At 33.6% G+C, this 27,745-nt stretch overlaps 1 protein-coding gene across 1 annotated transcript in view; it reads left to right on the top strand.

The window, feature by feature from the left end:
- Positions 1-27,315, top strand: part of LOC105300086 (peroxidasin-like protein) — a 519,573-nt gene extending 492,258 nt beyond the window's left edge. The window contains 4 exon segments of the mRNA XM_023537816.1: positions 7,662-7,776; positions 12,070-12,196; positions 22,185-22,298; positions 27,232-27,315. Of these exon segments, the coding sequence (XP_023393584.1) occupies positions 7,662-7,776; positions 12,070-12,196; positions 22,185-22,298; positions 27,232-27,315 (440 nt within the window).
- The last annotated feature ends 430 nt before the right edge of the window (positions 27,316-27,745 follow it).

The raw sequence follows: 27,745 nt of genomic DNA, 5'->3' as shown, positions 1-27,745 counted from the left end.
GCCAACAAATTTGACAATCTGGAAGAAATTGATAAATTCCTAGAAACATATGATCTCCCAAGACTGAGTCAAGAAGGAACAGAAGATCTGAATAGATCGATTACTATTAAAAAAAATCAAATCAGTAATCAAAAAACTCTCAACAAGCAAATGTCCTGGATCAGATGGCTTTACAAGTGAATTTTACCAAATAGTCAAATAACTAACAGCTATTCTTCTCAAAGTATTCCAAAAAATTCAAGAGAACAGAAAGCTCCCAAGCTCTCAAGAGAATGGAAGGCTCCCAACTTCATTTTACTAGGCTACCATTACCTGGATTCCAAAACCAAAGACATTACAAAAAAATAAGAAAATTACAAGCCAATATCCTTGATGAACATAGATTTTAAAAATTCTCAACAAAATATCAGTAAATCAAATTCAGCAAGACATTAAAAAGATCAGATATCATAATCAAGCTGAATTTATTCCTGAAATTGCATGGTTAGTTCAATATCTGTAAATCAATTAATATGATACACCACATAAAATAAAGAATAAAAATTATATGATCATATCAATAAATGCAGAAAAAGTGTTTGGCAAAATTCAGCATTCATCTATAATAAAAACTCTCTGCAATGTGGGAATAGAGAGAACCTATCTCACCATGTTAAAGACCATATATGACAAACCCACAGCTACCATCAAACTCAATGGGGAAAAGCTAAAAGTGTTTTCCTTAAGAACAGGAAACAAGACAAGAATATTTACTTTCACCACTTTTATTTAACACAGTATTAGAAATCTTAGCCACAGCAATCAGACAAGAAAAATAAGTAAAACACATCCAGATTGGAAAGGAAGAAGTAAAACTGTCATTATTTGTAGATGACATGATACTATATATGGAGAAACTTAAAGATTCCACCAAAAATTAAATGAAAAAACTGTTAGAATTGATAAATTAATTTAGTAAAGTAGCATGATCCAAAATTAATATTCAGAAATCAGTTGCATTTTTATACAGCAATAATGAACTATCAGAAAGAGAAATTAAGAAAACATTCTTATTTACAATTGCATCAAAAAAAAAACCAAAACCCTAGGCATAAATTTAATCAAGGAGGTACTCATATTTGTACTCATAAAATTATAAGACTTTGAAGAAAGAAATTGAAGAAGATACAAGTAAATGAAAGCATATATCATGCACATTGATAAGAAAATTAACATCTTTAAAGTCACCATACTACCCAAAGCAATCTATAGATTAAATGCAATCCCTATAAAAATACCAATGAGATTTGTCACAGAACTAGAACTAATCCAAAAATTAATATGGAACCATAAAAGACCCTGAATAGCCAAATAGCCACTGCAATCTTGAGAAAGAACAAAGTTGGAGGTATCGCGCTACCTAATATCAAACTATACTACAAGTCTATAGTAATCAATACAGCATGGTACTGGCATAATAGCAGACATATAGACCAATGAAACAGAATAGAAAGCCCGGAAATAAACCCACATTTTTATGGTCTCTTAATCTATGACAAAGAATGCAAGAATATACAGTGGGGTTAAGACAGGCTATTTAATAAATGGTTTTGGGAAAACTGGACAGATATATGCAAAAAAATGAAAGTAAATCACTTTCTTATACCATATGCAAGGAAAAAATGGATTAAAGACTTAAATGTAAGACCTGAAACCATATAACCTGTAGAAGAAAACAGGCAATAAACTCTCTGACATTGCTCTTAGTAATACTTTTTCTGATATAGCTCCTTAGGCAAGGGAAGCAAAAGGGAAAGAAACAAATGGGAATACATCAAAGTAAAAAGCTTTGCTCAACAAAGGAAACCATCAACAAAATGGAAAGACTTCCTACTGAATGGGAGAAGATATTTGTTGATGATACATTTGATAAGGGCTTCATATCCAAAATTTATAAAGAATTCATACAACTCAATTCCAAACATCAAGCAATCTAATTAAAAAATGGACAGAGGATTTGAATAAGGATTTCTCCAAAGAGGACATACAGATGGCCTAAAGACATATGAAAAGATTCTCAATGTTACTAATCATCAGAGAAATGCAAATTAAAACCACAAAGAGATATCATCTCATACCTGTCAGAATGGCTATTGTCAATAAATAAAAAAACAACAGGTATTGGTAAGGATGCGGATAAATGGGAAACCTCATGACTGTGTGGTGAAATGCAAATTGGTGCAGTCACTAAGGAAAACAGTTTGGAGGTTCTTCAAAAACCAAAAAAAAATAGAACTACCTTATGACTCAACAATTCCACCACTGGGTATATATTTGAATTAATTCAAAACAATAATTTGAAAATATATATGCACTTCTATGTTCACACAGAACCATTTACAATAACTTAGATATTACAATATTATTGACTATATTTTCTATGCTGTACATTACTTCCTTGAAACTTATTTTATAAGTGAAAGTTTAAACATCTTAATCTCCTTCCTCTTTTCCACCCATCCCCCATTCCCCTCCCCTCTGACAACCATCAGTTTGTTCTCTGTAATTATTGATATATTTTCATTATATGGAATGCAGCATTGGGACACCAGTGCTCCAAAGTTGCAGTTTTATTCAGTTCATTGAAAATGAATAATTTCCTGAGCTGCTGTAGCTTACCCCCCCAACTTGAACTTGTTTACCCTTCAAGAAATGTCAATCCACTCCAACAAATTGGAATATCCAGGCATATTTCTAAAGCAACCTGTTGTCTTTAGAATCTTCTGATTCGGTTAAACTAATCATTTGTCTGTAATCCTTTGCCTCTTTCCTTTAAAAAAAAAGTATGCTTTAATGTGCTGCTTCTTTAGCTATAATGTCTCTCTCTTTTTTCCCCTTTTTTACTTATTCACTCTATCAGCTTGTTCTCTATATCTATGGGTCTATTTTGTTTTTATTTCATTTGTTCATTTGTGTTTCTTTTAGATTCCACATATAAATGAAATCACATGGTATTTGTCTTTCTCTGCCTGACTTATTTCACTTATAATTCCCTCTAGTTTTCATTCTTTTTTTATGGCTAATTAATATTCCATTGTGTGTATAATACATATACATATATATGTATACATATACATTTACATATATACATATATATACGTATAAACATATATATGGGGTCTTATAACACTATTTACTGTATTTCATGCCCCCAAGTCATACACAGACCAGAAATTTGACAATACTTAGACCAATCTGAATTTAAGTCATTTCCTTAATATCTCCCACTCTAAACTCATTCATTCATTCAGTCAGTCAATCATTCAGTCTGTCAGTCAACAAATAACATTACTATTTTTCTGAAAGTGTACAGACCAGAAATCTAGGAGCTAATCTTATTACTTCTATTTTTCTCATCTGTGCAGTAGTGTAGTAAATAAGAGGTTGGACATTCGAGTCAGATTGTCTGGACTCGAATTTTGGCTTTTCCATTAAAAAGCTGTAGTACTTTGGTGAAGGCAATATAACCTCTCAGAGGTTATATTGCCTTCAGATCCATACTGTTAACTTAATTTCCTCAAGTTAACAGTATGGATAACAATAATATCTACCACAGGTTACTGTAAAGTTTCAAATAGATAATTCATATTAAGCCTAAGAACAATGTGTGAACATGTATATACACAGATATATATGTATGTATATATTTATATGTTATACATGCATGAATATAAAATCAATAAAATGCATCTATCAAATTAACATACTGTTTCAATTTAAATATTTTTTTGCATAAAAGCAGAAAATTCAGCAATCAAGGATACTTTGCCTCTTCAGTAGTAACTAGTAATAAATACCAAGGCAAATTTAAAAAAAAAATGTCAGAAATAAAACAGCTGTCACATTAAAAGTGCTTCATGGTCATTCCTATACTAGCAGGTTGCCCACTCAAGTCTTGCCACCAGTGGAAAGTCTCAGCACTCATTCTCTGGTGGAATAAGGGTTGGGTGAGGTGCTTGTCAGTGTTTCTCTTCATTTGTGTGTATCTCTATATACCTATCACATTGCCTGCATTATTCTTTACTGTTAGGTTTTATGCATATGACCTTGCATATGCTACTAGTGATTCAAAATAAATTCTAAAATTCTAGCTTTCCAAAAAATAAGTGAGAGACAATAGATAGTAAATGTTGATCTACAACACATTTTCTCTCTCTATATTTTTTCTCTATATATGAGGATTAGAAGGGGAGCAATTTGACTTAACTGGAAATGTTGTGTTTAATCGCTTGCAAACTTTTCAAAATCAGAACCACGCCTTATTCATTTTTATTTTCCTACACTGCTTATCCAATACTTTAACTTAAGTTCTACATAAATATTTATTGACAAAAATATACTATTCATAAATAGAAATACTGTTTCATTACATGATTGAAATTTAGCTGTATTCTTTTTAGTTTTATTTCTACTCTTTTGTTTCTTTTTTTTTCTTACCTAGATTAGCAGATGTATATGGATTATTGATTGATAAGGTACTAGGTTGAGGTAATAATGTAAAAGTAGACACTTATGGATCCATTAGCATAATGTATAGCTTTATCTATAACGTCTTCATTCCATTGTTATAAAAGTAACACAAGAAACATTTTCAGTGGCACACCTTTCCCACCAGTTCACTGCAAAGCTGACCAGCTGAGGTAGTTTTTCATTGCCATGATTCTGTCTCCTTTCTTAAATAACTCTGTCCCCAGGAATTCAATATTTTTATGGTGATCCTTGATTGTCTGAAATATCTCATCTGTTCCAGGTCTTGGGTTGCTGAAGTGACTCAGGTTTTGAAAAACTCATTCTATCTTACTTCTATTTCCGGAAATCCTTTATTTAATTATGGCGATAGATAACAAAATGATAACTTGTAAATTTTACAAAAAGCTGTGTTTTTCTTCAATGAATAGATTTGGATTAAAAAACAATGATTTATTTTGTTAAAAACTGGGACAAAATAAAAGGTAGAGCTAGGAAAAAAAGACATAATAACCACATCCAAAATTCTAGACACATCACTGTTATGATTTTGAGATGTTTTAATTTCAACCTATTTCTCATATCTTTTAATATTGATGAGTTCATATTAGATAAAACATCAAATTTTACTTTTATTTTATGTCTAACTTTATAGCATTTGCAGTTAATTTTATTTAAAAATCTGCTTAAAGTTCATCTTCATGTTTGATTAACAATCTATCATGAAAAATACTCTTCTTAAATTTAATTTGCATATGTTAAGATAAATATTTAAGTTCTCTTTACTTCCCTTTCCTAAAAAATAATTTGCTAATTCTCCAACACTGAAATCTATAAAGTAATCATTCCATCCCCTCCAATTTAGGTTGCCCAATATAATCTTTAGATTTGAAAGCATAGTTAGGTGCTCCGAGATTTTTATAACATTTTGATCTAATATTTTCCATTAGTATTAACAACTCCTTTTTTTAATTTTTTTTTTGATCTTCATATATAATGATTTTACTGTGTGGAAAGGTAGGTTCTTACAAAGTTTGGTATTTTTGCCATAAGCATCTTTGCCTCAGATATCTTTGAATCAAGCATTTTTGCCAAAAAAATTTGCCAAAAAATTTTTGCCACACAACTAATTGGCTATAAGGCCATTTTGCTGTAAAAATAGATAAAATAACTAATTCACAGGTTTATTTGTTTGTTTTCTGCTGTTGTTTAGTTTCATTTTCTATTGATGACTCAATCACACCTTTGATATACTGAATGTATTTAAGCTAATTTATCAATTCATTTTTATTTCTTTATTGACAAAGTGCTCTCAGTTACTCCCATTTTCATATTATACATAAATCTTATCTAGCCCTCATGATGATCTATTCAGTGATGTGTAGACTTGGCAGCTGTGGTAGTCTTAAAATAGCATTTTTTCCAGATGACAACGATTTGTCCCAAGAGTTGGTTTCTTATTATGAGACACACTACCCTGGGAGGAGAAGAAGAGGTAGAGGGCCCTCTTTGAGGGCACAGAGTGTAACTTACATTTCCCATAGGACAAAGGCAAAACTTATGTACAATCCACAAAATAAAATAAGTTATTTGCACAGTATTGCCATGAATCTACGCACATTTTAAATGTATTCAAATATTTTGTATTCTGCAATAATTCTTTCAATTTTGTCTTTATTTAATGCCCCTCTTTAATTTTTCTTGATTTTATCTTTTTTTTTTTTTAACTGCAAAACTGTCTTATAGCTAATTAGTTACACGGCAAAGTGTAGCAAACATCTCTAAGGCAAAGATGTTTACAGTGAAAATACCTAGAATTTGTCCCTATATTATTGTTTTTTTTTTTTTTCCATGAAAATATCTTTACTTCCAGTCCATCTGTTTCAGATAAAATTTACAGGACTTTTTTTTTTAAGTTTTATATTTATGTTCACAAAGTTTTTCATATCATTCTTATATCTTTTTGTTGTGTTAAAAAAAATATACAACAGCAAAAGGAATATAGCCAATAATATTGTAATGGCTATGTATAGTGTCAGATGGGTACAAGAGTAACTGGGAGAATCACTTCATAAATTATATAAATGCCTAACCATTGTGCTGTATGTCAGAAACTAATAAAACATTTTTAAATGGTTCATATGTACAATGGAATATTACTCAACCATTAAAAAATGAAATTCTACCATTTTCAACAACATGGGTGGACCTAGAAGTTATTATGCTGAATAAAATAAGTCAAACAGAGAAAGATAAATATCATATGATTTCACTTATATGAGGAATCTAGGGAACTAAAAGAACAAACTAATCAAAAACAGACTCACAAATATAGAGAACAATCTGGTGACAATCCAGAAGAGGGGAATTGGGGGGCTGGAAGAAAGTAGTAGAAGGTTAAAAAAGCACACATTAATAGTTGATAGATGGTCATGGGTATGGGGAGCATGGCATAGGGAATACAGTTAGCATTAATGTAATGGCTAGATGGAGAGCCAGAGGAGAAAAAGAAATTAGGGTGATCATTTTATAAACTATATAAATGTCTAACAAATGTACTGTGTACTTGAAACTAATAATAAAATTAAATTAAAAAGTCTATTTTTACAATATTTAAAAGTAAGTAAATAAAATTATGATCTTAATCATTTTTTTAATCTTAACCATTTTTAAGTGCACAATACAGTAATGTTAACTATATGCACATTGTTGAGCAGTAGAGGTCATTTTAAAAACAAATCTCTATTTGGTAGCAGGTATGGATAAGGTTCAAATTGTTCAAAATTTTAAGCATTCCACCCACAACACTTCTGATCCTTTCCACATTGTCGAATCCTTTAGCCAATAAAATAACATACTCTGCGATCCTTGTCTTTACTCAGATTCAGCATTGTTTTTCCCCTGGAAGCTCTAAAGTTTTTGCAAACTGCCTTATCTCATGTGCTTTAGTAAAAACAAATTCAACCATAGGACACTAGAAATATGTGACCTAGTATCAACCCTAACTGAATCTCTGTCTCTCTGTCTCTGTCTCTGTTTCTCTCTGTCTCTCTGTCTCTCTGTTTCTCTCTCTCTCCTCTCTCAAAGAAATAATGTAGACAGGAAGGTGGAACCCCATCTCTCACAATGTTCATGTGAATGTTTTCCCCCCACAGACTATAAGAGTAGAGGGCAGTTTAGAGCATTCACACAAGAATCTCAAAAGAAACTCTCTGGTCAGTACAGCTATCTTGAAGAGAAAAGTATAGACTTCAGTGATGTAACTATTAGGTATGTAAAGAAATATCTAAATTTTCTAGTTTATCTAGTATAGATTTGTTTCAAATATGCATTTTGAGGGGATGTGTAAATACCATAGTTGACTCATTTACAAATTTTGTAAAGAGGAATAAATACATAGATAAATTCTGTAATATATATGGGTTCTCTTTCACTCTGTAACAGCATATCCAGGGCATGTTTGGCAATAAGTTTTTCTCAGTAAAGTGCAGAAAATTGCACATCATAGATGTTATTTTTGATTCCTTAAATCACATTATACATGTTCTTGTTTTTCAAATTCTTTTCAAAAACATAAAACTCAGCATATTGTTTGTAAAAAAAGGTAACATTTATCAAATTAAGTTGATTTTAATTTATATATAGTGCATTGCAAGGAAGACTTAATTTGTGGCCAAGATGGAAAATTTTTCAACTCTTAGGAAATTAGGAAATGTCAATCATATTCCTTTGAGATCTCTTAGGACTTCTCTTGTGACTTATATTCTAGCTTCATATATAGTTACTTTACAAAATTTCTCCTCTCCATTGACTTGGAAGCTTCTGAAGATAGAAACATTGACTTGTGCATAGATATATCTAATATCTCTTTTTATATGTTCAATAGTCACTTGTGTAATCAAAGTACCAGCATAAAGACTGCAATTCACAGCCTCATAGGTTAGGTGCCACTGAAGGCACTATCCATAAAGACTTTGTCTTTCACAGCTTGCTCTTATGTAGTATAATTCAGTCAAATTCAAAATACATTTCTGGAGGCCATTTCCTTAATAACTAGTGGGAACTTGTGAAGTATATAAATATGAATGAGACGTGGTTCCTGTCTTGTAGGCTTTACAGTCTACAAGAGGAGATAGTGTTGTGTGATAGAAGAGATGGGCAAAGTTTTAGATTCAGGCATACAGATTCATATTCTGCTTCCTAACTATACAAGTTATATAAAATTCCTGAGTTTCAGTTTCCTTGGCTATAAAATGGGTATAATAATACTTACTTTATGGGTTTGTTATGTTGGGAATATATATGTAAATATATATTTATTTATATTATATTAATATTAATACAGTACCTAACATTTTAAAGGCATTCCATAAAAGACAGAACAGCTAATGCTCCTATGGTGCTCACTATATACCAAATATTCTTTTAAACACTGTACAAATATTAACTCATTTAACAAAAATGCTCATATAAGTACTAATAAGAAATCCAATTAGGATGCAACATAGTAAACAACAAGGAGGATTAATTCTTACTGAGACCTTAGGCTATACAGAGGACATATCTTGAAGGATAGATTAAAAATTTGATAGAGATTGAGGGCTTACAGTATGAAAGTACGATAAGCAAAGTCATCAGAGCAAAGAGAAGTAAGAAATGTTTGGAGAGCATTAAAGTTGGTGGGGATAAATGACTGGAGTGTTCAATACTTAGGGATGAAGAACACTCTGCAAGAATGTTCTATAAAAGCAGATTGAGGCAGCTAGAGAAAGCCCTTCATATCTAGGCTAAAGAAAGCAAATCTATTTTGTGTGTTCCTGGTGTTTCTTCCAGCAAGGTGATTAGAATGTTGACTAGGAGTGGTGGCCCCAGTGAAAACTGTCTTCAAATAATTCAGGTGGCAGAGAATGGTCACTTGGCCCTTTATTGATTTTGGTATTTTATTTGGTTTGTAATTGATTCAACTAGGTGAGATGTTTCGTCAGTACAAATTAGAAATGCATGTTGTACCCACATATTCGTGGGCAATTTCTCATTCCTTATAAGATGTTAATGAGGATCTGGCTCTTCCAGTCATGTCAACAAGTGTATGGCATAGATAAAACACCCATTGCTGCCTTCTATCCTGCCCTACAGCCATTAATTGTTTAATAATATACAACTAATGTATATTATTATCTAAACTCTTAAGACTAGAAAATAATGGTGGCTTCATCAGAGTTCTGCTTACATATTGCCTCAGTAAGTCAGCTTAAGATTGGTTAATTTCATGTTTAACCTCCTGCCAATCTTACCAAACTTGTACTCAAACACAAACCTTGCAACTGGGAGTTCCTTTTATCATTAACCTGACAAAAAAATAATAAGAGCTTTGTTTTGTCTTATAACTACTCATACTTCAGTAACCCTTCGTAGATTGGTCTGTTGTGCTAAAATGTATCATAGTTGTTTAGACCAAAGAGGGTCAAATCCCCTTAACTGATGCACACAAATCACTTGGATATGATTTCTCTTTTACCTTTCTCTGCACATTCATCTTTCTTGCATTTACCCTGTCTTGGTTACAAATTGAGCCTTTCTTTCAATACACTATTCATGAATTAAAATCAGTGTAACTCGTATAATATTATTATCCTTTCTTTCAAACTCTATGATGAATTTCATATTTTAAATAACGATTTGAATTATAGCAACATCCATAATATCCATCTTTTTTTTCTTTTCAATAATATCTTTATCCTTGTCTCTCTTTTCTCCTCTTTCAGTGCCTAAAACACAAATCTAGCCATGCTTAAAATCACCCTCAGCACTTAATGAATGGAAAACATTCCATGTAGTGGTTAGGAAAGGATTTTTTTAATTTTTAAAATCCTGATTTGCCTTCCAGCTGTCTAATTTAATAGCTATATAACATGGACATGTATTCTTATCTGAAAAACAACACTATATAAAGTGTCTCTTAACACTGCTGACTGGATTAAGTGACATGAAGAGGACTCCAGTACTTAGGCTACTGCCTGGTGCAGAGTAGAAGTTACTACATGATCCTTGAAATGGACAAAGAACTACAATCCTCTTCATAGTTTCTCTGAACTCATCCCCAACTCTGCCTTCAGGCAGAAGTCATTGCTTTCTTATTTGACTTTCTAATACTGTATCTCACCCTTGCTTATCAACCAATCTTTTCAGAAAGAATGTGAGTAGCCTACTGAAAACACCCTTACACCTATCTCAGTGTAATGCTGATACATGACATATACCCATATTTGTTAAACTGTGAATATCATATTGTATATTTGGTTTTGCCAACATCAGCCATGCTTCATGTTCTTACATTCTGTACTTTAAATCTTGACTATCTCTTTATGCAATCATCCAGACTATTTTGTAGTTAAATACTTCTTGATTAGACAATGAGGATTTATAGGAGAGAACATTATGAAAACAAAATTATCAAATCATTTTAACTAAAATTATCAATTTTTATTAATGTTATCCCTGTCAACACTTGTACACGTGAATTGACTTTAACAGAGCACCATAGTGGAAGCTGGCATGTGGGCACTATATTGATTCATGTGCCAAAAATTCAATGTCTTAAGGGACATACAGTTTAGTGACTAAGGCACTGGCATTGGAAACTTTTATTATTTTTCGGTGATTCCCTTTTCTAAATTTCTTCTCTGATGTAAAATTTAAAACATGTCCCTGATTTAGAAATTATTTTATAAGCATATAGGATGTAATGTTTCTGGCAAGCCATTTTCTTACTGAACAATAGAAGACATATAGCAAGCAGGACAAAGTAGAACAATTTTGAAGTTACAGTGACTTCACAAGAAAAAAAATTTTAACAAAATTTAGAAAAAATAATAAAAACCTGAGACAGATAACATGTCAAATAAATTAAATTTGTATAAATATATTTTTAATAGCACATGATAATCATAGATAGATGGAACTTTCAATTCAATTTCTAAACTTGTTATTTACCTGTCTTTTGAGAACTTCAGTTAAGCTCTAAGAAACATATCTTAAACTCTACTCAAGACTTTTTATTTTTTTTATTATCTACAATACTGAGCTATTTTGCATCTGAAAATTGTTATTGTCAGACATAATATCCTTATCTTAACTTAATTCTTGCCATGAATTTGAAATAGAGTGAGGGACTTTTATACCTGGGTGCTACATAACATGTAATATTTAATTTGTCACAGTTGTTCATTGTGTAAAGTGAAATGAAAAATTAATTAGAAAAGACATACTTTGAGATCTAAATATGTCAAACATATATGTAATATAACATGACATTCCCTTTATTTCATAGGAAATACTTCCTTATTTAAAATGAACTATGTGAAGAAAATGTGACACTGGATTATCTTCTTGTATGCCATTTAATTTTAAATTCTAATTCCAGTCACATTTTTTTTTATGATCACACAGAACAGCAATTACAATGCCTCGTTATGCTTCAAATGTCTAAGGAATATTTGTTAATTTTTTTATCAACATGTGACTTCTATTTTTCGACATATTATTTGCTTCTTTTATAAATAGGCAACAAGATAATTTGTACATGGATAAAGATGGTAGAAATGCGACACTCCTCACAAAAAGAAAATTTACTCAGGATTTCAGCAATTCTTCAGTAGAAATTCAAAAAATCAAAGCTCTCAGAGAAAATGTTTTTTTTTTTCCCCCCCAAGTAACATGCCCTTATTACACAGATTGGAAAAACTAAATTAAAATAAAATATTAAATAACTCTCCAAATATAGAGTACAATATCAGATAATAGCTACATACAAGGGGATTTTCATTGCAATAATAAGTTGAACTAGAGGAAGGAGAGCTTGGGTGAAACTCACATTACACTGATACAGATAACTTCGTCCTTTCTATCTAATGCCAAAGTCTTCAATACACAAGATTCTAGTGTCCAAGGTTCTCTGCCAGTGAGTTTCTGAGTTTTTGTCAGCGCATTTCTGAATAGTTGTGTTTGGATGTTCTCTTCATCTCTGTGGTTGTAGATAATTTGTAACAGGCACAACACATACTTTTCTTATCTTTTTTTGGGGGGAGCGGGGATGGAGTCAAAGAAGCCTCTTAGGAATTACTGCTTTATCTGACTTCATTTCCAAAAAAGTTATTCTTAAATTTCCACCCTCCTCTGAACTCTTGTTTATCTTCTCAGTTGTTCTGGCTCATGGTTTAGTGTTTTGTTTTGTTTTTTCCCTAAAATTTGGGAAGAAATCAATAAGAAATTTGTCTCATATTAGAAATGGTGATGTTGATATTTTTATTCAGAAATATAAGACTGAATTCTTTTAAGGCATGGTGCTGTTCATTCCTTCTTAGACTTTAATGTCACTGTGACAAATACACTTTCCCTCCTACCATCAAAGGCCTTAAAGTAGAAAACATTCTGGAAGAGCTAGGGTCTGCTGTTAGGAGGTTCTGCCTTTACTAGTTATCTGACCTTGGCAATTTATTTACTCATTCAGAATATAAGTTCTCATCTGAACTTTCAGAAGTGTAGAGAGGATTGAATGAAATTATATGGTAGAAGCACTTTATGAACTGTGACCCCCTTAAAATATTACTGTTGCTTTTGAATGTAAACTCATCATTCTATTTGGAGACACAAAATTACCTGCTGCATGTGCTACACTTAGAGGCTGGCTGCACCATGGTATCAGTGCCCTTCCTTGTGACCAGAATGCCCATCTGAAATCACTTGACCAATCTGAGGCCAAAATAAATCTGAAAGACAAGAGGCATTGTTTCTAGAAGGTTATTCTTAAATGTTAAGGTTATTTCATCATGGAATAATGGAGTTTGGGACTCCGGGCCTCTGGGATACCACTGAGTCTGGGAACCTCTATTTCATTTGCAGTGAGTTTACGTGTCATAGAAGAGAAGTTATAGTGGCAGGGGCTAGTCCTCAGACCTGGGCATAGAAGGGGCATCCTGTTAATTTAAATATTAATGTATTCATTCATGGAGCACATTTTTTTCCAAAAATTTGTTTTATGGATTTGCATATACAGAATACATAAACGACAATTCAATCCAATTTTATCTACATATCAATAGTGATAATTTTATCTTTGATATGTGCTGTAGTGACTAAAAGCATTCAGACACCCCCAAAATGAAGTAGGGGTCCTTCTAGGTGTCTGATAACATTCTGAAGTAGCATATATCTCTAAATGTATCAAGACATGGCATTTTTTTCCTTTTAATTTGCAGTATCTCTTCCCTTACATTATAAATATTTAATAGCTGTGACTGTTTCACTACTAGATCCTCAGTACCTGATGCATAGTACTTGTTCAAAAATAATCAAAGTTTTTTTTTTTGTTGGAACACAGAAAGCTAGCTCCAGATCTACCAGAAATATAAAGGGTACGATACGGCTGGACAAGGCTGGAAGACAAAGTTAGGAGGTCCTGAGACTATTGTAGATGTCCAAGGTTTACCTGAGCTTTGTTTCACATACAGGTGGGAAGAGGTTGCAGTAGTGCACAGTTCCATGTGCACACTGAATGACATATAACAAAAGCTCAAGAGATGGCAATCAAATGAATAAATATGACATAACATCAGCATTGGAGAATGTTGATTCACTTAAGAAATCAACCTAGGTCATATGAAGGAGATTTAAAAAAAAAAAGTCAAGAGTAGAAAACAGAGATAAGCTGAATATATTTTCTGGGTGGCCCTTTGGAACATCTACAACTAGACCAGAGCATAAGCACTCAGAGGTGCACAGGATGATAAAGTCATTTCCTGAAGGCAAAGCATATTTTCAGATACAACAAGCCCTTAAAGATTAATGAAATTAACATTTGCTGTTAATTTGTCGTTTGCTATACAAAGTCATGAGTTTTAGTGATCTGTGCTGAAATATGAGTTCTGAAAGTGAGCCTCTTAGCTAAAGAAAAACATTTCTGGCTGTGCAGCATGTGTTACTTTGTGGATTTTCTATTACTCATCAGAGCTGATGCAATAAATTCTGTAAATAATTTTTAAACCTTTATTTTATGAAAAACGAGCATACAGATAAAGTCAATGTGTATTTCTGGTGATTAAATTAAAGACAATGAAGAGGCAGATTGAATAGGAAATGCAAACTGTAATCCATAGTAACACTCATCATTTAGGAGATTATTGTTGTTCTTGAGATTCAACCTCTGTCAAGAGATTTTAATTGTCAATTATTAGCCAAGAGTTTCTAACTTTTACTTTCCAGCTCTAGGTTACATTTATGTTTATGTGGCTATGAAATAGTGTTGGTCTTAACATTATTCGTTGTTGATTGTTTAGATTTATTAAGTCATTTTAGAATGTATAGAAATGATATTTTTTTGATGCTGGTACCTAACCATGATAGAATCAAACCAACAAAAGTGGTCTGAAAATTTCCATGGTGTGTTATAGTAGTTGATAATTAGTAGGTTACAGTAGATTGTATTTGACCTTTTAATATGATTCTGATCATGTGGAGATAACTAGAACCATAACCACACTCAGAATATTTAATTATTTCAATTTGAGATTGTGCCAAAATTACCTGATGTGGAGAGAGAGAAACAGAGACAGAGAGACAGAGAAACAGAGAGACAGGGAGAGACAGAGAGACACAGAGAAAGAAAGTAGGAGAGTATATAATGAACAATACGGTGATATATAAAAGTTTACACCTTTAATTCTAAAGTCTTCATGAGGTTTCAAATTATATGATGTCATGTTAACTGCTTTATAAAGAACAGTTGAAAATTTGGGACAAGTGCTCAGATTCCTGATATCATTTTGAGTTAGTATAGAGAAAAACAAGACCAACATTCAGACTTTAAACCATTCACTTTTTAAAAGGAATCTAGACCATTTAAATAAGCTCTTAAACAATTTATTTCATATTCTGTTCAAATTAAATAAAGCAGAAAATATTGCATTTAATTTAATATTTAAAATTAATAAAATAAGTATAAACTATATATATGTCAAATTGATAATAAATGTCAAGATTTTAATAATATTAAACTGTATTCCTCCTATAGTATATGCTTTTTCCACAAGCCTTTGGTATAATACATATATATCTCCTTCTCTGGAATCTCTCATACAGATTTATTTTTATTTTATTATTGAGATTTATGGTTGTTACACCTCTGTCATTATGACATATTATTGGCCAGAGCTAGAATTTATTTAGTGTTAAGCTAGGAATTTATCTTCTAAGTATATAATTTACCGAGCCTTCAGTGGAAGGTCTTGCCCTCAGTTTATAAAAAATACAATATCTGTGAAGTGCAATAAAAGGAGGTTATGCCTGTAGCTACCTGCTTAAAAAATCACAAGGAATCTACTGAACACCTAGAATTAATAAGCAAGTTCACCAAGCTTGCAGAATATAAGATACACAAGATAGACATACAAAAATGAGTTGCATTTTGTATACTAGCAATGAATCCATGGGAGGACAGAGAAACTAAAGCTATGGTCCAGCATGTTCCATGACTCCCCACCAAATATCTTTTTCTTTTCAACTTTGTAATTAAGTTCAGAACAAAACTGCATCACATACTACAACTATATCTCTTTTATTTATGGTACGTAAAATATTCTCAGACTATTTCTCTTCTTGAAGAGTTTCTTTGTGATTTCATTAAAATTTGAAATTATTTTATTGCTCTAAATCCCTGAAGTTTACAATAGTTGTGTTACTGTCATTTGCTTATTTTGCTTTTCTCTACATTTCTCCTTGAGGACGGAAGTTACCACCCACTTGAATATCTTTTCCCTATATTAGAATTACCTGTATTCTTTTATAAATTTTTGAAATTTATTCAACTTTAATGGTTTTCTTTTTTCTTCAGTATTTTTAGAAATAATTTTTTTTTTAGTCTTGCATTTATAGGTTATAATCATTAATATCCCTGGAGAGTTCTGTGATTTTCATTTGTGGCAATTATGACCCCACTCAGGTGATGGATAATTTGGCTCTCATATCTAATCATTTTAAACTCCGTCATTCCTGCCTCCATCATAATTTTTAATTCATCCCATCATCCTCTCTATTTTCACTGCTCATATAAAGCCAGAGGTCAAGTCTTTTTAGTTCATTAGTGTTTAGTTGGCACATATTAAGTACTTAATATTCTTTGGGGAATGAATAAATTAGTGAACAATGGATGTCACTTCCAAAGTACACTTTAATACTAAATTATCTCCACTGAGCACATCCTGCTGTCATAATTTAACCCCAAACTGGTAAAATATTTTACAGAATCAAAGATTTTTTGACATCAAGATTTTTTACTTCCCCAATAAACTCTTAGTTCATGAATATTCATGGCTCTTCAAAATCTAGTCCTAACCCATATTTTGTCATTTATTTTTATTTATTTTCTTAATTTTTAAGAATTTTTCAATTACAGTTGGCATACAATATCATATTAGCTTCAAGTTTACAATATGATGATTAGACATCTATATAACTTATGAAGTGATCACCCTGATAAATCTAGTACCCATTTGGCATCATACATAGTTATTACAATATTTTTGACTATATTCTTTATGCCATCTTTTTTCTATTTTCCTACTAACCATTTTCACAGCTTTTGTATTCTATCCAAATTAAAACACACGCTGTTAATGTCATCTCTTTTTAACTTCATCCATATATTTTCGCTCTAGTTGAAATGTACTGAACCCCTACCCACATACCCGTATATAAGTAATCTCGCAGCCAAACACTACTTTTATTCAAGGCTTGTACCACTTAAATAGTAAATTCTTCTCTGACTAATCCCTTTTCTATTCCATTGTTCTGAAAATAATTGTTTATCTTTTAACTTCCATATCCTTGTGTATATGCATTGTGTGTATATATATATACATATATACAATGTATAACATACACACACACACACACACACACACACACATATATATATACACACTCTATACTCATATACACATATAATACGGGCCCAGATGTTGTGAATTATAAGAGTATTTACACACACATATATATGAGTATATATGCACATACATATATATGAGCATGTATATTTATATATGTGTGTATATGTATGTATACTCATAGCACACAACATCTGGGCCAGTATCATTTATTTTTGTAAAAATTCACTCTCCCCTACTAGACTGCAGACTTTTTAAGAATAGAAACCTAAAATTCTGTATTATTATAGTTTCTTCTAGGCCTAGCTGACAAATAATGGATGCTCAAGAACTTTTTAAAAATAAATTGTCACTTTTATGGTCTGGTCAGTTGTTTGTCTCAAAAATTTTCTTGGGCACAATAATTTCTGTCACATATAAACCACCTTGGTCAAGTTATCAAAATTATTTTATAATTTAGAACCAAATAACAGAGTTCAGAAGAATCTGAAAGGGACACTCCTTAAGGAATATAAATATAATAATTCATAGGTATAGTGTAAAACACTAGAAAAGTCATTTGAGAATATGGGACCTAGTCCTAACGGTGCATGTATTACTTTGCTAGCATTGCCATGACAAATACTGCAGACTGAATGGATCAAACAACAGAATTTATATTTTCCGAGTTCTGGAGGCTAGAAGTCTAAGATGTTCATCTTCTCCCTGTATCTTTACATGATTTTCCTACTGTGTGTGTCTGTGTCTTAATCTCCATTTAGAGAATTCATATCGAATCAGACCCCATCTATATGACAACATATTAAGTTAACTGCTTCTTTAAGGAACTTATCACTAAATATAGTCACATTTTTAGGTGCTGAGGGTTAGGACTTCAACACATAAATTTTTTAAAAATATTATTTTTATATTTCAATTACAGTTGGCATACAATATTATTTTGGTTTTAGATGTACAACATAGTGCTTAGACATTTATAAAACTTACAAAGTGACAATATCAATAAATCTAGTACCCATCTGACACCATACATAGTTATTAAATATTATTGACTATATTTCTTATGCTATACTTTATGGCCTCATAAATATTTTCTAACTACCAATCTGTACTTCTTAATCCCTTCCCCTTTTAAGCCATTAACCTCTTCCCATCCAGCAACCCTCAAAATGTTCTCTTTATCGATGAGTTTGTTTTTGTTTTGTTTACTTGTTTATTTTGTTCTTTAGATTCCACGTGCAAGTGAAATTATATGACATTTGTTTTTGTCTGACTCACTTCACAGCGCAATATCCTCTAGATCCATCTATATTTGTTGCAGATGTCAAGATTTTATTATTTATTTATTATGGATGAGTAATATTCCATTTTATATATGTACTACCTCTTCTTTACTCATTCATCCATTGATGAACACTCAGGTTACCTCCATATTTTGACTAATGTAAACAATGCTACAATGAACATGTGGATTTACATGTCTTTCTGAAGTAGTGCTTTGGGATTCTTTGGATAAATACCCAGAGTGAGATTACTGGCATCTTCTTTGTCTGTTGTTATAGCCTTTATTTTAAAGTCTATTGCTACTCCAACTTTTTTGTTTCCATTTTCATGAAACATCTTTTTCCATCCCTTTACTTTCAGTCATTTTGTATCTTTGGAACTAAAATGAGTCTCTCGTAGGCAGCAAATGTAAGGGTCTTGTTCTCTTATCCATTCAGCCACCTTATCTTTTAATTGGAGCACTTAATCCATTAGCATTCAAAATAATTGTTGATAGATATGTAGTTATTACCATTTTATTATTCATATTATTGACCTTTTTATTTATTTTTTTCTTTTCTTAAAAAAGTCTCCAAAATTTCCTGTAATTCTGGCTTGGTGATGATGAGCTCCTCTAGCTTTTCCTTGTCTTGGAAACTCTTTATCTGTCATTCGAGTCTAAATGATAGCTTTGCCGGGTAGAGTAATCTTGTTTGTAGGTCTCGGTTTTTCATCATTTTGAATATTTTGTGACAAATCCTTCTGTTCGTATAGTTCCTTTTGACAAATCAGCTGCCAGTCCTAACTATAAGGTGCTCCCTTGTAGTTAAGAAACTGCTTTTCTTTTGTGGCTTTTAAGATTCTCTCTTTGTATTTAACCTTCGGAATTTTAATTATAATGTGTCTTAGAGCGGGACTTTTTGGGTTCATCTTGTTTGGGACTCTCTGTGCTTCCTAGGCTTGTATGTCTATTTCCTTCACTAAGTTAGGAAAGTTTTCCATCTTTATTTCTTCAAATCAATTTTTAATTCCTTGCTTTCTTTCTTCTTCCTCTGGTATCTTTATGATGCAAACATTGGGACGCTTGATGTTGTCCCGAAGGCCCCTTAACCTATCCTCATATTTTGGATTCCTTTCTTTTGTTACTATTCTGATTGAGTATTTTCTGCTACCTTAATCTAAATCACCAATTCAATCCTTTGCTTCATCTAATCTACTGTTAATTCCTCCTAAGGTATTCTTCATTTCAGTTATTGTATTTGTCATTTCTGACTGGTTATATTTTATGTTTTCTATCTCTTTGTTAAAGTCCTCACTGAGTTCATCTACTCTTCCCCTAAGTTCAGTAGGCAGCTTTATAACCAGTGTTTTGAACTCTGCCTCCAGTAGATTGCTTGTCTCCATTTTGTTGATTTCTTTTTCTGGAGCTTAGTTCTGTTCTTTCATGTGGGACATCTTTCTTTGTCTCCTCATTTTGGCTTTGGTTTGTATTAGGTAGAGTAGCTAGGTTCCCCAGTCTTAGTAGAGTGGCCTTATGTAGTAGGTGTCCTATGGGACCCAGATGCACAGTTTCCTTGGTCACCTGAGCCAGGTGCTTCAGGCGTGTTCCTTTTATGGGTTGGGTGTGTCCTCCTTTTGTACTTGAGCCTTGGTTTCTATTTGCACATCAGTTCCTCCTCAAACATCCCTGGCACATTTTGAGCTGCTTCCCCAGTGCTGGAGCTCAGAACAAGTTCATCAACAAGTAAATCTATGCTCTAGCCCTTTAAGAGGAATTTCTGGGACTCCTATAGCCCTCCGTCTCACTCAGACACAATGTCCGCTGATTTTTACATCCATGTTTTGTGGAGTCTTCTCTTCCATGTACTGGAACCCTGAGCTGGGAAGTCTGGTGTGGGTCTGGGACACTTTGCTCTTCCAGGGGAACCTCTGCAGCTAAGATGTCTATCTTGATTTTTAATTGGCACATGTGGGTGTAGGATTAGCCTTTTCCATATCTCTTCCTCTCCTACCACTCTCCAGGTGGCTTCTTCTGTATGACCTCAGAGGTAGGACTTTTGTTCAGGTAGAATTCAGGAGATTTTCAATGAAGGTTGTTCTATAATTTAGTTGTAATTTTGGTGCATTTGTGAGAGGTGGAAGAACAGCATTTAACTACTCCACATCCTGACTAGAAAATCAACATGTAATTTTTTTAAGGGACACAATTTAACCCATAATAATGCAGCTATAACTTTCATAAGTCATTCAATGCTTTTGAACTTAGCTGCTTCTTTGGTAAAACTATATAATTTTCATTATTTATAAAAACTTTCTCAAACAACTTTCATTTCTCCATGCATTATTACTCTTGTAATATAGTTCTAGAATAATACCTTGGTGAATGTCACTGTACTTTATGCACCTTATGAAAAATGAAACTTTGGAGTCATTTTGCATTTTTCTTCCTTCCCAAATACCATATACAACTGAGCACCTTTACCTATTAAATTGTTCTGACTCACTTTTTTCTTCCCCGTTTGGGCCCATATGGATCTCATTGCCATTTTCTCTGCCTTCATTCCTAACTCTCACCAGTCTGTCCTTCATATCACTCTTATGGTAATTATAGGAATTTTTCCCCATTTTCGAGTCTTTAATATCTAAATTAATTTATATAACTGTCAAGATCCTAATATTTTTTACTGCCCACTCATCCAGCCTCAACTCCCACCAACATTCCCACTGTATCTTTTACCCTGCACAATTTTACATGTCTGAAATATTAACCCGATTTTGGTCCCAATGCTTCAGCCAAAACTTTTTTTTCATTTGTTTTATATGCCTTTTCCCTGCTTCTTCTCCTGAAAGACACAGTCATATTTGCACTTATAATAGCTCAAATGCTTTTTTTTCATGTGAGGCCCCATCCCTACCCCAATTCTCTGAGGAAGAACTGGGAATAGCTTGTCTTCTGTCTCCTCTATACTTTGATATACACTCATCATCTAATAGACTTTTAGCTGTGGTTTATTGATTTGTCTTTGCACCAAATCAAGCTCTTTCAGAACCTGGATTATTTGCTTTATCTTTGAAACTTAACAAATATATTATATGAATGCTGTTTATGATAATCTAGGCACAAAAATATACAATATTGATTAGTTGAATTAATATTTATGCTACTGATATTTTTCAAATATGTAATTTTACACATTTGATTTTAATTCAATTTCCTTTATAAATTGTTTCAAATATTAGATCCATATTGGATATTTTATCACATATAAGAAACTATTTATTGTCTTAGACACTGGATTATCCAGATTCATTAAGTTTTCAGTAAAAATTTTAAGAAAAATTATGTTGGCTTTGAAATTTCTTTTGCCTTCTAGGTATGTGCTTACAGAACAGAGCATTTCATCAAACTGTGTTATTTATTGGCTTTGTTGCTGCTATTTCAATTCTCATTTTCTTTCTCGTCACCTCCTCTTTTAGATAAACAAGCTGGAGGCATGCCTTGGGCAGGCAGAATGTACAGATGATAAAGGGATTCAAAGGAAGGACAATGAACACTGGATGAAAGAAGACTACATTAACTGTACCTGTAAGGTATGTGATGCTGGAAGTTTTCCATCCTCCTTCTTCAGTTTTACTTCTGCTAGCCTGCCAGTTGAGAAATACATGGAAAATTCAAAAAGAGAAAAAAATGGTTTTTTTTTAGTGAATAGATTCTATGCATATTTTTAAGGTCAAGATTTTGAGGTTTCTGATTATTGACATAAATATGACTACCATCTAATGAGTGTTTGCCAGATACCATAGTTTACTATTTTTACTAACAAATGAAAGAACTGAGATGCAGGAAGTTTATAGAGCTTTGCCCAAGGTCACACAAGTGAACTGAGGCACAACTGGGGCTTGACTTCATCTTATTATTCTCCAGTAAAGCTCACTACAAAAGTACTTGGTAAACTACACAATTCTATATAAATATTAAAAAGTGTTTTCATGATATCCACTGAAAGAAAAATGTACAGCATTTATTTGGTTTGCTTTTTGAACAGAATTTATCTTGCTCCTCCCTGCCCCTCTCCATCAATGAAATTCTTGAATTTCCCCAGGCATACCACATCCCATACCAAATGGTTTGGGAGGCGATATTTTATAGGTCAGCACTTCTAGCCTTGCCATTTATGATGCAAATGTATAGAAATAAAGAATTAATAGCAATTATATGTAAAATTTAGATCAGAGCATGAGCAATTTTTATTTCGTTGAGATTGTCAGCCTATCAGGTTATGTATTACAAGAAACTTTTTAAAAAGTAATTTTGCTGTAAAAAAACATGAAAATGATCTTTAAATGTTGCCTTTCAGAGTGGCCAGGTCATGCATATGGTGGTGACTTATCCCCCAGTTCCATGATCTAGTCTTGAATTAGTGAAATAAACCTTCCCTCCATTCTGCAGAGACTCAGGGATGCCAGCTGAGTCTCCAGAGAAATGTTTACCAATGTTATCCGCTCTTGAGCTCTGAATGAAGAATTTCACAGGAAAAGACAGTCAGGCACTTAGTACTTCAGCATTTTTAACCTGTAGTTACATACTTGACTCAGAAACCACTGACTTAAGAGCAAGCTAGTTCATTTAAGCCTTCGGCATACTGAAGATCTTTTCATTTGCTAACACTCTTTGCAATAATGAAAAATTAAAGGCTGTAAAGTGCACAGGATTATTTGATCTTAAGAAATATTTCTTATAGTTTTATATACCTTATATGTAAATAAAAAATATATAATGTAATAATATTTTTTAAAATCTGAGGATTGTAGAAAATCTCTCATTTCAAAATTTAGGGAGATTTTATAATCTCCAAAAATTTTGAGAGAATGGATTTTGCACTTAGAGAAAACATCTGGAAAGATCTGTAATAAATTTGGCACAATATATAATGCTGTTCTCCACACTCCACTTTCTCTCTCACATTTAGAACCTAGACAATGGTCAGATTTTCCTGGGAGAGCCCTTAACCTTCATTAGGCTTTTATTTCTAGAATATTAGTGAACAGTTAGTGACAGAATTATTTTAGAGAAGTTGCCATTTTTACATTTTGCTGGAAAATACAACTGCCATGAAGAAACAAGGCTTTAAAGCAGAGTTACTCGATATCTGACTTTTTCTTATTATTATCACCTGTGAGATGTCAAAATTAAAATTTGTCAAGTTTGAAATTCGGGAGCAATCTGAATTTCCTATCAGTGAGATTGAAAATGTTTTTTGACGTTTACAAAAGATACTATAATGAGATTTTATCTAATTTGGGCATATTGTTATACCATTTGAAATATATTTCAGTAGACAACAAGTTTATTTACTCGGAATTGAATATTTGGAAAATTAGGTGAGTTTCACTTAATATTAGATGAGTGATTTTAAAATAAGGTATAAAAGTGTTCACATGTATGTGGAGGTTGGTTGAAATCGTTGGTAGATTTCTTTAAAAAATTATTTGTTCTAAAATTATTGATGAAAGACTTTATGTAGTGTCCTGCACAGATGGGCTCTCAGGGAGATAGCTCTATTGATTTCTAACAAAATAAACTTAAAAAAAAAAAGCATAATTATTGATTAAAATGTGGTGTTAATTTTAGTCAAAATATGTTCATGGTTTTGTACTATAAATGAAGACAGATGTTATCAGAGATTCGATACATCTCATTGTTTTTAAATGTGTTAGTGATTCCCTCCTAGTATCCGAAATAATTTTTTACTAAAAAGTTTTGAGGAAAAAACTTAATATGTCCTGAAATTGTGATGTTTAATATCTTTTAAAATGCAAAATAATTTTTAATTATACCAAGTTTTGAAAGAAAAAAACCTAACAAGTCCCAAAAGCTTGATATTTGGTGGCCTTTTAAAACTCAACAATGTGAAATGAAGTTAAAATTTGTTCCTCAGAAATAATCACAGTAAACACTGCAAATGATAATAATGAACTTGTAATTATTTGGATTTCTCATCATTTTAATCTGTCATATTATCTTCTTATTGAAGTCTAAGCAAGACCTATATGGTCGCTCATATTATTTGTTAAACACTGACTAGTTGAAGGCCACCTGTTACATATGTTTGACTCATTAAACATAATCAAATATCAAAATAACAGAATGAAATTATCATTTAAAATGGAACTGGATTAACCATATGGGAATTTTGAAAATTGCATATCAATTGACTATTAAGGAAACATAAAAATTCAGTCATTTTTGAGGGGACTGGCCAAGACGGTGTAGAAGGTAGATGCTGTGCACTCTCCTCTCATAATTACACCGAAATTATGATGAAACTACAGAGCAACCATCACTGGGAGTCTCCTGAGGTCTGGCTGAACAGAAGCCCTACAACTAGGGAAAAATATAAGAGGTCACCTTGAACAAGTAGGAATGGCAGACGTGAAACAGCCTGGAGTGAGGGGTCCTGGCCCCACACTGGGCTCCCCAGCCCAGGGTTCTAGTGCCAGGAAGAGAAGTCCTTGTAAAACCAGCAGAGATTGTGGCAGAGTGAGACAGAGGGCTGAGATAATTGTAGATGTTACTCTTAAGGGGCCCGTGCCCAGACTTACTCACTGATGAACTCACTTGCTCTGAGCTCCAATACTGGGGCAGCTGCTCCAGGAGCACCAAGGACATACTGGGAGACACTGAATTGTTGGGCTTCAGAGAGAAGGCTGGAGGGGCAGCTTTCTCCCAGACAGAGGTGCTGGCAGTATCTATTAATACTTCGTTGATCTCTACCCACTGCCAGCATGCAGATGCAGGTGGCTGCCATATCTGAGTTACCATCAACCTGGATAACACAGCTCGTTGCACCCAGATGATTCCTTGAGACTCCACCTCTCCCAACTTGCAGGCCCATCCAAGCTGCTTCTAGTGGTTTATTCCATACAAATGGCCTGTCTTGGCTCTTGCTGTGGACTTTCCTAAAATTTCTCAAAGGCTCACAAAACCCAAAGCAGCAGCATCTGGCCTCAACATGCCCCATACCTCTTGCTGAATTGCCCCAAGTCCCACGCTAGCAGCAGCCAGTATCGGTTCCTGGCTTGGCCTCTTGAGGTACCTATAAGCTCAGTACAGGTGACAGACATCTGTGGATTGCTTGGTGACTCTTACTAGGTGGCCCCAGAAGTGCATAGGCTACAGCTGAACTTGGCCTGTAGCTAGGAAGCTCCCAGGAGGCCTTGGACTGGCACACATAATGGCCTGCTTTGACCAGCACTGGAGCTGGAGTACCACCCATGACTGCATCTGAGGAGGATACACTGAAAGGGCAGACTGAGCAGGCACCAGAGCCCTGCTAAAGTGAATCCTGTTTTGTAGGGTCAGCCCTTCACTAGCCATAGCTCACAACCAATCAGTCCAAGAGTCAATTCCTCTCATCGGAGTGCAAACAGCAACCAAGGCTCAACTATAACAGGAGGGCACACACAACCCACAGAAGAGATAGACCTTGAACACCTTGCTCAGGGCCCCACAGGACACCTACTACATAAAGCTACTCTACTAAGACCCGGAGACTTAGGACTTCTACCTAAAACAGAAACAAACACAAGGAGGCAGACAAAATGGGGCGGCAAAGAAACATGTTCCACATAAAAGAACAGAACAAAACTCCAGAAAAAGAACTCAACAAAAAGGAGACAAACAACCTATCAGATACAGACTTAAAAATACTGGATATATAGATGCTAGAAGAACTTAGGGGAAGAGTAGATGAACTCAGGGAGAACTTTAATAAAGAGATAGAAAACACTAAATAGAGATGGAAAACATAAAAGATAACCAGTCAGAAATGAAAACTACAATATCTGAGGTGAAGCGTATGTTAAAGTGAATGAACGGAGAGGATGAAGAGGAGAATCAAGTCAGTGATTTAGAGGATAGGGTATTGGAAGAAATAATCTAAAAAAAGTAAAGATATTTTAAGGAGCCTCTGGGACAACATCAAGTGTAACAACATCTCTACCATAAAGATACCAGAAGGAGAAGACAGAGACATCAAAAAATTGAAAACTATTTAAAGAAATAATGATGGAAAAATTCCCCAGCCTGGTGAAGGAAATAGACATACAAGCCAAAGAAGTACAGAGCATCTCAGACAAGATGAACTCAGAGGCCCCCACAAAGACACATAGTCAGGGCTGAGCTGATCTTGTGGCTATGTCAAGTGTCAGCAGTAAGCTGATCGAGAAAGGAAGGTTTGATGGTGAGATGCCCAGTTGGAAGAATGTACAAAAGGCAGACACGAGAACGAAATGGCAAGCACCAACTTTATTGTGCGGAGCGCATTTCTGTTGGCAAGTTCCGTTCTATTGCGGGGGCCACATGGTATTTCACGCGCTTCTGCTCCCTTTTTCTGTGCTCCCCTTCTGCTCCCCCTTTCTGTTCTCCAGGGGACAGCATGGCTCCACGCATAGCAGAGTACAATAGTGGCCTTTAGCCACACATGGGTGATACAATAAGCTAAAGTATGTTTACATATTTTAGGCACAGTCACCCAACTACGCTAATGCTAAATCTGGGGCCCTGTTCTTAGCCAGGAGCCTGGATCACAGCCAGACCTTGGACTAGCCAGACCTTAGGCCAGTCAGGCCTTAGATCATTTAGGCCTTGGATAACAGCCAGACTTTGGATCACAGCCAGACCTTGGGCCGGCCAGGCCTGGTGTCCACACACATCATAATTAAAATGCCAAAGATTAAAGATACAAAGAAAATCTTAAAAGCAGCAAGAGAAAAGCAATTAGTTGTTTACAAGTAATCTCCCATAAGATTGTCAGCCGATTTCTCAACAGAACCTTTGCAGACCAGATAGATTGTCATGCAATATTCAAACTAATAAAAAGCCAGGACCTACAGCCAAGATTACTCTACCCAGCAAAGCTATCATTTAGAATCGATGGACTAATAAAGAGCATCCCAGACAAGAAAAAGCTAGAGGAATTCATCATCACCAAGCCAGTATTACAAGACATATTAAAGGGATTTCTTTAAGAAGGAGA

This window comes from Pteropus vampyrus, unplaced genomic scaffold, assembly GCF_000151845.1.
Source record: "Pteropus vampyrus isolate Shadow unplaced genomic scaffold, Pvam_2.0 Scaffold201, whole genome shotgun sequence".
Taxonomy (NCBI): Eukaryota; Metazoa; Chordata; class Mammalia; order Chiroptera; family Pteropodidae; genus Pteropus; species Pteropus vampyrus.
This window is presented reverse-complemented; position numbering and strand designations above follow the sequence as displayed.